The following is a 12,390-nucleotide window of genomic DNA, read 5'->3' as shown; positions in this document are numbered from 1 at the left end:
AAAAGATGATGCCTGCTCTGTCCAAACGATACCGTTTAATTAACTGCTTGTCGTCAAACATTTCGAACACATTCTCCCTCTCTTGAAAGATTTGCCCACGTCTCTGTCTCCTCAGCGCCATCTCAAGCCCCTACTGGCAACTCCTAACCACTTGAGAGACCTCTCGAGCTGTCTCAAATAACTGGGAGAGTAAGAGTGATTCTTAGCTTTAAGAAATTTGATAACTTGCTTTTATACTTAAGTTTGAAAGTAGTAGTAAATTTCATAAATTCTCAGCACTTAAGACTAAAATAGCACTTTGAGAAGCTTGATAAATACAGGCCCTGGGCCCGTATTTATCAAACATCTTAGAATTACTCACAAGAACACTGCTAAGAATTGACTTAAGAGTAAAAAAATTCTTGGCTCAAAGCTGCGCTTAAAAGTTAGTTATCAAGCATCCTAATCATACTTTAAGTAAAGTGTAGGACTAAATCTTAAGTGCTAGTCTTAGAGTGGATTTACGACACTTTGCTGTGCCACAAATGGAATTTTGGATGATGTCATAAGCATGAACCAATCACTGAATAGATGTCCTTATTTAAGAATATTCTCAGATAAATTCACATTGAATGGTGAAATTCCTAAGAGGAGTTTACATCCAATACACATTTAACAATAAAGAGTTTTCAAGAGAATACATTAAAATATACACATTTTAAATGAAAGATAAACATGTTTTCATCGATTTAATTACATTTTTTAAACTGGTGTGCTGTTAAATGACCTGCCTATATATAGCCTAGATTTTTTTATATATATAATCAGCCACCATGGATTCCAAAGGAAAACCGAAATGGCAGGAGGAAGAAGCGATCGCTACTGCTTGCTGAATTACTCGAACCAGCACTGAAAAAGATGATGTCTGCTCTTTCCACACGATACCGTTTGATTAACTATTTGTCGTCAAACATTTCGAACACATTCTCCCTCTATTGAAAGATTTGCGCTCGTCTCTGTCTCCTCAGCGCCATCTCAAGCCCCTACTGGCAACTCCTTACCACTTGAGAGACCTCTCGAGCTGTCTTAAAGAACTGGGAGAGTAAGAGTGATTCTTAGCTTTAAGAAATTTGATAACTTTCTTTTATTCTTAAGTTTGAAAGTAGGAGTAAATTTCATGAATTCTCAGCCCTTAAGACTAAAATAGCACTTTGAGAATCTTGATAAATACGGGCCCTGTTCAGTAATCATAGTATAAAAAAACCAATCATCATGAATGCAAGCTCTAGTTGTCATGATCAGAGTTGTGACACCTGAGCCAAATAATTAAATACTACATGTTCCCATGACAACCGATTGGCAAATGGCAGTTGCTGGCACTATAAAAAGTCCTGTTCCGCAACACTATTCTGTGTTGGGTTGCAAGTATGTTTTTGTAGTGGTTTTATTGAGGTGGTGGAAGTTGTTGTATTACTGATTGGCCATGGAGGGTACCACTAGCCGACTATTAAGGTATGATGATAAATTGTAGTATCTGGCATTTGTCAACAAGTGGCATTAACAAGTGGTGTTTTCTCTTACAGTTTTTCTCTGGCACTTCTCAGTCTTTGTGTCTGTAGCCATATTGGAAGTGGTAAGATTTATCCAGGCAAGTTATATAATTTAGGTTTGATACCATGGCTGTCTGAATTGTCTCCTTTTTTCCCCCTCTTTTCTAGTTAGTGGCTTTGTCAGGAGTGGCTATCCCATATACTATGGGGCTGGTACTGGTTTTCCCATGCAGGCTGATGTGAAACCACGAAGTTCCTACAGTTCCTGGTATGGCATTAAAGTACCAAGTCCCATTAGTCCTCAAAGTTCCATGGAATTAACTTCTAGTGCTGAAGAAGTTAAGGGTGGTTATACCAGTGTAAGCTATAGTCCTCAAAATGGCTCTTCTGGTTTTGGACCAGTGACTGATTTATATAAGCCTGGTTCTGACTCTGATGCTAGAAGCCAACTTCATGGATCTCTATCTTTGGCTGGTAGTGGCAGTCTTGTTTCTGGTTCTGTGGCCACTGCAGTGGGCCCAAGTATGAGCAGTGAGTCTCTACCCGAGCCAGCAAAGCTCCACTATCAAACTGCAGAACAGCCTGTAGTACACAGTAATGAGTCTGTGGCATCTAGCAGCCAGCAACTATTGCAGAACGGTTCCCAGTCCAGTGGTCCATTAGTGCAAGTCCGCTACCAGGCTGCAACGCATCCCATTATAAAGCCTCAGAGAAGTAGACTTCAATTTGGTGCCAACTTGCTTTCTGATACCAGGCCAGTCCATTTTCCAAGTGCTACCTATGTCAAGGCTTTGCAGCAAATAAATGAGACCTCACAACCCAACTATCAATTAGGACAAGTCAGTTATGGGTCTGGACTTGTGCCATTGCTCAGTGGCCAGCAACTAGTGCAGTCAGGCTATGGTTCCATGGTTCCGCCCAATGATGTGCAACAAGCACAGGCACTAAACCAACTTGTGGCTCAGCCCAGCATCCAACTATCACGTCAAGCAAGCAGCCAGAACTCTGAGCAAGTTATTTCAAACTCCATGGAACAGTCCAGTGGCCTACCTCTAGCACAAGTCAGCTCCCAGTCTGTGGATCAGTCTAGCACCCAACAACCAGCCCAAGACAGCTCACAATCTGTGTCCCAGCCCAGTGGCCTGCTGCTATTACAAGGCAGCTCACAGCCTGTGGACCAGTCCAGCACCCAACAACCAGTCCAAGCCAGCTCCCAGTCTGTGGATCTGTCTAGCACCCAACAACCAGCCCAAGACAGCTCACAATCTGTGTCCCAGCCCATTGGCCTGCTGCTAGTACAAGGCAGCTCACAGCCTGTGGACCAGTCCAACACCCACCAACCAGCCCAAGCCAGCTCACAATCTGTGGTCCAGTCAGGTAGCCTGTCGTCAGCCCAAGTCCGTTACCAGTATGTGTCCCAGCCCAGTGGCTTGCTGCCAGCACAAGCCCGCTACCAGTCTGTATTTAAGCCCAGTGGCCTGACGCTTGCACAAGCCCGTTACCAGTCCATATCCCAGCCCAGTGGCATGCTGTCAGCACAAACCCATTACCAGTCTGTGGACCAGCCCAGTGTCTTGCAGCCAGCACAAGCCCGCTACCAGTCTGTGTTTAAGCCCAGTGGCCTGAAGTTTGCACAAGCCCGTTACCAGTCCATATCCCAGCCCAGTGGCCTGCTGTCAGCACAAACCCGTTACCAGTCTGTGGACCAGCCCAGTGGCCTGAAGCTTGCAGAAGCCCGTTACCAGTCCATATCTCAGCCCAGCAGTCTGCAGTCAGCACAAGCCCGTTACCAGTCCATATCCCAGCCCAGTGGCCTGCTGTCAGCACAAACCCGTTACCAGTCTGTGGACCAGCCCAGTGGCCTGAAGCTTGCAGAAGCCCGTTACCAGTCCATATCCCAGCCGAGTGGCCTGCTGTCAGCACATACCCGTTACCAGTCTGTGGACCAGCCCAGTAGCCTGAAGCTGGCACAAGCTCGTTACCAGTATGTGTCTCGGCCCAGTGGCTTGCTGTCAGCAAAAGCCCGCTACCAGTCTGTATCTAAGCCCAGTGGCCTACTGCTAGTACAAGGCAGCTCACAGTCTGTGGACCAATCCAGCACCCAACAACCAGCCCAAGCCAGCTCCCAGCCTGTGGACCATTCCAGCACACAACCAGCCCAAGACAGCTCACAATCTGTGGTCCAGTCAGGTAGCCTGTCATCAGCCCAAGCCCAATACCAGTCTGTGGACCAGCCCAGTGGCCTGCTGCTAGCACAAGACAGCTCCCAGTCTGTGGACCAGTCCAACACCCAACAACCAGACCAAGCCAGCTCCCAGTCTGTGGATCAGTCAAGCACCCAACAACCAGCCCAAGACAGCTCACAATCTGAGGTCCAGTCAGGTAGCCTGTCATCAGCCCAAGCCCCTTACCAGTATGTGTCCCAGCCCAGTGGCCCGCTGCTAGAAGTCAGCTCACAGCCTCTGGACCAGTCCATCACCCAACAACCAGCCCAAGACAGCTCACAATCTGTGTCCCAGCCCAGTGGCCTGCTGCTAGTAGAAGTCAGCTCACACCCTCTGGACCAGTCCATCACCCAACAACCGGCCCAAGACAGCTCACTATCTGTGTCCCAGCCTAGTGGCATGCTGCTAGTACAAGGCAGCTCACAGTCTGTGGACCAGTCCAGCACACAGCAACCTACCCAAGCCAGCTCACAGCCTGTGGACCAGTCCAGCACACAACCAGCCCAAGCCAGCTCACAATCTGTGATCCAGTCAGGTAGCCTGTCATCAGACCAAGCCCCTTACCAGTATGTGTCCAAGCCCAGTGGCTTGCTGTCAGCACAAACCCATTACCAGTCTGTGGACCAGCCCAGTGTCTTGCTGTCAGCACAAGCCCGCTACCAGGCTGTATCTAAACCCAGTGGCCTGAAGCTGCCACAAGTCCGTTACCAGTCCATATCTCTGCCCAGCAGTCTGCAGTCAGCACAAGCCCGTTACCAGTCCATATCCCAGCCCAGTGGCCTGAAGGTGGCACAAGCCAGCTCACCGTCTGTGTACCAGTCCAAACCTCAACAAACTGCCCTAGCAAGTTTTCAATCTGTGGCCCACTCAGGTAGCCTGTCATCAGCCCAAGCCCCTTACCAGTATGTGTCCAAGCCCAGTGGCTTGCTGTCAGCACAAGCCCGCTACCAGTCTGTATCTAAACCCAGTGGCCTGAAGCTGCCACAAGTCCGTTACCAGTCCATATCCCAGCCTAGTGGTCTGCAGTCAGCACAAGCCCGCTACCAGTCCATATCTCAGCCCAGCAGTCTGCAGTCAGCACAAGCCCGTTACCAGTCTCTGTCCCAGCCCAGTGGCCTGAAGGTGGCACAAGCCAGCTCACTGTCTGTGGACCAGTCCAAACCTCAACAACCTGCCCAAGTCAGTACCCAATCTGTGGTCCAGTCAGGTAGCCTGTCATCAGCCCAAGCCCGTAACCAGTATGTGTCCCAGCCCAGTGGTCTGCAGTCAGCACAAACCCGTTACCAGTCTGTGGACCAGCCCAGTGGCCTGAAGCTTGCAGAAGCCCGTTACCAGTCCATATCCCAGCCGAGTGGCCTGAAGGTGGCACAAGCCAGCTCACTGTCTGTGGACCAGTCCGAACCTCAACAACCTGCCCAAGCCAGTTCCCAATCTGTGGTCCAGTCAGGTAGCCTGTCATCAGCCCAAGCCCGTAACCAGTATGTGTCCCAGCCCAGTGGTCTGCAGTCAGCACAAGCCCGCTACCAGTCCATATCTCAGCCCAGCAGTCTGCAGTCATCACAAGCCCGTTACCAGTCTCTGTCCCAGCCCAGTGGCCTGAAGCTGGCACAAGCCACCTCGCAGTTTGTGGACCAGTCTAACATGCAACAACAAGCCCATGTCCGCTACCAGTCTGTATCTAAACCCAGTGGCCTGAAGGTGGCACAAGCCAGCTCACTGTCTGTGGACCAGTCCAAACCTCAACAACCTGCCCAAGCCAGTTCCCAATCTGTGGTCCACTCAGGTAGCCTGTCATCAGCCCAAGCCCGTTACCAGTCTCTGTCCCAGCCCAGTGGCCTGAAGCTGGCACAAGCCACCTCACAGTTTGTGGACCAGTCTAACATGCAACAAACAGCCCAAGTCCGTTACCAGTCTGTCGTCCAGTCAGGTAGCCTGCCATCTGCGCACGCCCGTTACCAATCTGTGTTCCGGAGCCCTGGTTTCCATGTCTTTCCTATCCCAGAGCAATCTAGCCTTGGTTCCAAACCTCTGGGACAGCCCAGCAATGTACCTCTTCACGCTATGAGTCTGCAGTCTGTCCAGCCTGACTTCCAAGATTTAACACCTCTGCAGACTACTCAAAACCAACGTCTCTCTCCAGGCATATTGAGGTTGTTGCAACAAGTGAAGTCATAGCTGCATACTTTGTCTACTCAAGAGTTTGCTTTTGAAAAAATAAATATTTCTAAAACCAGTTCAGTAGTTTTGTTGTGTATGGGGAGGTTGGGGTTAAAGATTTGTAACCAAGTGTCTACAGGGAAGTCTTTGACCCATGGAAGTTTCAAGTATTGTTTGTGCTGCGTTTGCATGACCTCATCTTTGATTGACGTGCTCTGCTTTGTTCTTGCTTAAGCCCCATTTACACCTGGAGAAATGGTTGCTCTGATCCAAATAGTGGCTTATGCTGATCGGTGTAAATGGGGTCTAAAATACTTTCAACCACTTCCAGATTGCTTTCATAGTGTAACTGCTGATGTGGTCAAATGCATTCAAATGGCCACAAACACCTACTGACAATGCATTAACTTTATGGGAGGCATGCTACCCTTACCATTTCAGTTTACTTGTCCTTCTCAAATACTTCATTTACTTAAGCAAACTTAAATAGTCACTGTATATTTGATTTATACTGACTTAACCCTTTAGGAATCTGAGGTTTTTCTATAATGTTTTTGACATTAATTTCAAAAGGCTAATCTTAAGACTTTATGTAAATTAGAAATCTTGGGTGAACCAAAGTTTATTTAGGGATCTAATTTGCATATGTCATATGGTGGTCATCTTGGATTATAGAATTTTCATAAAGTCAAATGTTTAAATTATAAAATGCAACACTCAGGTAAATTTCAGGTTCCATGTATGGGGCACATATATTATGCGTAATATGTGAGAGGAGACTAGCCAGCAATGACTTTCGCTAAAGTATGTTTTGTTTGTTTTTTGTTTATTCTGTATTTATTTTTTATTTTTTTTTGCATTGACTTGTATTAGCGTGTATTTGTTTTCCTGTTAAAGGGGCAGACCAGCCACTGTTTCTTGTGTATTTAAGTTTCTTTTTGGGTTATATTTGATTTTGATTTACTACATGTGTTTAATCCAATCATACTAATAATTGATCTGGGTGGTGTGCATTAGAAGGTTGGCACTATAAATGGTGATTTTAAAGGTTACTTATTTGTGGTATATGCTCTGGGTTTCTTTTTTTTCCCTCTGCAGGTGGTAGGCGGTGTAAAAGAGCAGGCCGGACCCTTCTTGCATTCTCGAGGAGAGCCATTTCCCGATTCTATGAATCTTATTGCAGACACAAATTGTAATTGGTTTTAACCTTTTGATATGGCTTGTGTTGTACCAATAAAATTGTGATTATTGACAAACTACATTTGTTGTTTATAATCCCATTAATTTTGGAAGGCTCCTCCTGCCTTAAATAAGGAGGTTGCCTAGTCAGTTTTATATTTATTACACTACATATTATATATATATATATATATATATATATATATATATATATATATATATATATATATATTATGCATAATAGCCCCCTCTGCCCATTGTCATGCTGCCTCTGCTCCTGCTATAAGCAGCGCGGCCAGATCTGCCTTGCACGCGTGCCGAGTGTGCACAGCTTGTACTACTGTCATTGCACCTCCCCACCCTGCCTCCACGTTACCCCTAAATGTCCTATGAGTAGTTAAACCCAGGGACGGACTGGGGCTAAAATACAGCCCTGGACTTTCTCCCAAATCCCATCATGGCCCATCATCCTGCCATTCACCCCTAGCCGTGTGCAACAAACACTGTGAATGTACTCTCGTCTTCCTCAGTTTTTTGTTTTTGTTTGTTGTTGCACGTAGCAGTATATAAGTGATCGTATTAGTGCCCCTGCTGACGACGGCTGTTGATATCAGGGGCATTTCTAGGATTTTCATTTTACGGGGGCCTTAGCCCCCAGTGAGGGTAGCCTATGAAAAAAAAATGTTGACACTTGTGGCAGTACGAGGAAAAATAGGTGTGTTTTCCTGTTGTGTGGCCGGATGGAGGAGGGAAATAAATTAACCGGAAATAGGAAACGTGGGTATATAAGGAGGCAAATGCAAAAGAAAAGGGTGAGAAAGAAAGAATGAAATAAAGAGAGAGAGAAAACGGATGACCAGAGACAAACCGCTGGGTTGGTGACATTGAACGCATCACTGCTGTTTGAGCCAGGCTGGGTCGCTAAAGCGGACGTGCGTTTCCGAGGCGATCTCTGTAGTGCGGCATGCACTTTCGGCAGCTGGCGGCAGGGTGACGAAGTCTTGGTGGCTGACGAGCGGCGCGAGAGCTGCGCAGGTGAACGAACTCCTGTTTAAAAACTCCCTTAGTTTTCACCGACTCCCTCTGACTAAAACCAGTGTTTTCCTCACTGCCATCATCAGCCTGAGCGCAGCGCGGAGCGCTGTGGACACACACACACACACACACACACACACACACGCACCCACCCATTACGCGAACATACCTGAACATTCACGCACGCAAATTCATCACGCCTAGGCAAAGATTTTTCCCATTCCTGGTGGTTGATTTGCACGACTGTGTGTGGACACATTTTTTTCTCTTTTTGTTTTCTGGTCATGCCGTAACTGACTGTATTGATGTTTTCATCTATTATTATTTTTATTTTATTTTCTCTCGATTGCTCGTGGGAGATGAGGCTATTGTATGACGTTAATCTACAGAGTTACTTAAAAGCACAGTCGATGTAGGTTTAAGTCATGTAAGTTATTGTCCTCTTTGGTTATTTATTTTTGTCTGTATTTATTTTTGTGTTCCCATTGTAACTACATTTAACCAACTGTGAAAGTTTTTTTTGGAAATAATAGAAGGAACTTTAGGTTCTTTAATTACATTTTCTTATTTCTATATCCTATTTTTTTTGTTGTTGTTGTTGTTCATTTTTTTTTTTTTTTTGGTTTGTTTGTTTCTTGTGAATTTGGGTGGAAAAAAATATATATACCTGTGAATATGACTCCTTTGTGTGTGATCTGATTCTTTTGTTTGTAATCGGTGGCTAATAGAGCTACTCCGGGGTGACAAACGCAACAACCCGATTTTTTTGTATCTTGACAAGTTTAAGCTTGTCTGGCGCCCGAACTGTTTTGTTAAACTAAACTGTTTATTTAAGTTGGTTGTGGGCTTGCCACCGTTACAGAAGTGGCGCCCGAACAGGGACCCTGAACTTAAAAAAAAAAAACTTTTTTGAAAATTTGTTATGAACTTGAAATGAAAAACATTTTTTTTCCTTTGTGAAACACCCTCTAAAGAATGTGATGTACATTGCTGTTGTTTCTTTGGGGGAAATTGTATTTTGGTAACCTGTGTCTTTTGAACTGTGGAATAGCTTGCTTGTTGTAGTTAAGGAGGTAACAATTAATGAGGAAGATTTGAAGTGTCACCTTGCGGTTGCATGCTTGTGAAGAGAGTGCAAATCAGTGTATGGGGGTTAGATTTGTTTAATTAATCCTGGTACAACATTGTAATGTTGTTGCTGTTTTTTGCTGCCTAATACTGACACACGTACACATTTCATTTTACATAACATTGTACACACTTTATTGTACTTGCAGACATGACCACTACACCATCCCCTATGTCCACTTTTGTTGATATTGAAGCTCCTCCAGATGTTGCAACCCCAATATGGCCAATTGTCCCATCACCACAGGTTTCCCCTGGGCATCCTTCACCACAAGTTCCCCATGCCTCAGTCCCATACACCCAAGTGCCCTTTAGAACTAGATATCCAGAATCACATGTCCAGTTCAGCACTCCAGTACACACCCTTTCCTGGGAACGGGGCCCAGGCCCCATGCGGCTATGCACATCACCTGACCTCTCGTCTTCTTTCTCTGTGACTCAGCAGGATTTGCCTGGTGGACTCCCCACTCCTGGAAGAGAAATGCAACAACTTACTTCACAGGTTCAAGGTAATTGGGATACACTAATGGATTTTGTTAAAACCCAGACGAAAGCAGTTTGTGAACTTACCCAGGGGCTGAAAGCAGCTTCGTCTCAGCACTGTGACCAAATTGATAACCTTTCTACCAAAATGAGGGACAACCAGCAGCAAGTTCTTACCCTGTTGGCCACGAGCAGAAAACAGGAGGAGTCTGAGGCTGATCAGTTAACGAAAGCTATGAAACTCATGATATCAGGGGAACTGCAAAAAGTAGAATCTACTGTTGTATCTGAGGTACGCTTCATGGTGGATCAGCTCCAGCTGGAAGTTCAGCAAGACCTAAAAACCATGCAACAGCACTTTCAAAAAAGCCATGACCAGCTGACAACAGAAATACAGCAATGCCACAGTCAAACTGCTATGCTTTGTACCAACTTAAGGAAGTTTGAGACTGAGATGACGGACCGTTGCAAAACACAAGAAAAGAAGATAGTGGATCTACTTAAGGAAAGGCTACCATCCCCTCCTGAGTCTACGTCACTCGCTTCCCTTCCTCCCTCTCCCTCAGTGACTGCACCTGCACTTGCATATTCATCTGCTACTACAGGGGTAAGAAGTGACTACCTGAAATTAACGTTTCCCACTTTTGGAAGACCCTCCGATGACCCAGATCCTTTGCTATATCTGGCCCGTTGTCAAGATTTTCTAGCAATACATACTTTGGTTGATGCAGACCTGCTGGCCACCTTCCGAACTGTCCTGTATGGAACTGCCCGTGACTGGTGGGAGGTTGCCAGATCCTCTATAATGACATGGGGTGAGTTTGAATCCGCCTTCCTCTCGGCTTTCCTCTCGGAGGATTATGAAGATGAGCTGGCTGATCGGGTCAGAAATAGAATCCAAGGAGAGAAAGAATCCATTAGGGATTTTGCATTTTCGTATCGAGCTCTCTGCAAAAGGTGGAAGCCGGCCCTAACAGAGAGTGACATGGTAAAATTGATCCTTAAAAATATCAAGCCCTATCTAGCCAGTCAGCTACGCAGCAGAGTAAGCACTGTTGAAGATCTAGTGAAGTTGGGTCACCAGCTGGAAAAGGATTATGCGCAGCACATCCAAAATGAGGGACGTAAGGCTATGAAACCACCTACAATGCCCCAAAGACCAATGTCTAACCAACCCATGGAGAAGCCTCAAGTACAGTGCTGGAGGTGTAAAGGTTACCACTCACCTGGAAACTGCCCACATTTTACATCTGCTTCTTCCAACCAGCCATCTGATCAGCATCGTGCCAACACTAATAAACGTTCCTTCCAACCTCTGAAGTCTGGGGTTCCGCCTCGCCAGCCAAATACCCCTTCTAGCAATGCGGTGTCAGCAGCAGCCACTCCTTGGCCATCTATGACGATGGAAGAGAGTACCACCACAGGTTTCAATACCCCCACAAATCAGCCGACTGCGGTACCACAACAATTAGTAATACCCATTAGTATTGGCACTTGGAGAGGAAAGGCTATACTGGATACAGGCGCAAGTTACACCCTCCTACATGAAAACCTTTGGTCAGAGCTTAATCCCCGAGTCAAATTGCAGCCTTGGACCCTTGGTCCTCTATATTTAGCTAATGGTGTTGCAGAAGTTCCATTAGGCTGGATAAATCTGCCTATTATTATTCATGATAAGACTTTCTCAGTGTGGGTGGCTGTCCTCACCTCCAAAGCCCTTGCTTATGCAGTGATTCTAGGTTTGAACTTTATATTCTCTAGTGGACTGCAGATTAATGTGACAGACCAGAAATACTCCTTCAAGTCTGCCCCTAATGAAGACTACCCTTTTCAACCAGGTCAGGCCAGTATACCTGTCGTGAAACCACCACACCTGGAAAAGAAACATAATCAAAAGAGCGTTAAGCAAAGCATGTCCCTGCTTAGTTCCGTTCCTCCACCTAAACACCCATTGCTATCCTGCCCACTTGACAATTTGGATGACCAGGAGTTGATCAACATTGCGGTAAATGGTGCTCACTTACCGCCAGATGGAAAACAACAACTGCAGCAAATCTTAGAGTCCAACTATGAGGTGTGTACCCTTCGTCCGGGACGGACGGATGTTCTTCAACACCACCTCTATATCACTCATCCAGTGCCCATTAAACAGCGACCGTATCGCATGAATCCTTCAAAACAAGCAGTTGTGAGGGAGCAGTTAGAAGAAATGTTAAAAGCAGGTATCGTAGAACCATCTCATTCTGCCTGGGCTTCACCTGTGGTTCTAGTTCCCAAAAAAGATGGTAAAATGAGATTCTGTGTTGATTACCGAAAGGTTAATGCTATAACCGAGAGTGATGCATACCCTCTTCCAAACATCAATGAGATTCTTGAATCCCTCTCGGGTGCATCCATCTTTTCGACCATCGACCTCAACAGTGGATACTGGCAGGTAACAATGGACCCAGATAGCAAACCCATGACTGCCTTCATCACTCCATCAGGGTTATATCAATTTAAAGTCATGCCCTTTGGATTAAAAAATGCCCCAGCAACCTTTCAAAGATTGATGGAGACCGTTTTAGGAGAATTACGAGGTAACATCTGTTTTGTCTATATTGATGATATTATAGTGTACTCACAATGTGTGGACCAACACTTCCTTGATCTCC

The 12,390-nt window shown here is 45.8% G+C and overlaps 1 protein-coding gene across 2 annotated transcripts; it reads left to right on the top strand.

Annotated features, from left to right (window-relative positions):
- The first annotated feature begins 1,362 nt into the window (after nucleotides 1–1,362).
- On the top strand, nucleotides 1,363–5,987 carry LOC137084059 (fap1 adhesin-like). Of its 2 annotated transcripts, XM_067449988.1 has the most exons (4): nucleotides 1,363–1,491; nucleotides 1,563–1,612; nucleotides 1,698–4,961; nucleotides 5,202–5,987. In XM_067449988.1, exons 1-4 carry the CDS (start codon nucleotides 1,463–1,465, stop codon nucleotides 5,927–5,929), a joined length of 4,071 nt encoding a protein of 1,356 aa, XP_067306089.1. In that variant the 5' UTR covers nucleotides 1,363–1,462; the 3' UTR covers nucleotides 5,930–5,987. The 2 variants fall into 2 exon arrangements, with proteins under 2 accessions (XP_067306089.1, XP_067306088.1); XM_067449987.1 differs by having other exon boundaries at nucleotides 1,698–5,987.
- The last annotated feature ends 6,403 nt before the right edge of the window (nucleotides 5,988–12,390 follow it).

Source organism: Pseudorasbora parva, chromosome 8, assembly GCF_024679245.1.
Source record: "Pseudorasbora parva isolate DD20220531a chromosome 8, ASM2467924v1, whole genome shotgun sequence".
Taxonomy (NCBI): domain Eukaryota; kingdom Metazoa; phylum Chordata; class Actinopteri; order Cypriniformes; family Gobionidae; genus Pseudorasbora; species Pseudorasbora parva.
The sequence above is the reverse complement of the archived record's forward strand: the minus strand, read 5'-3'. Positions and strand labels throughout refer to the sequence as shown.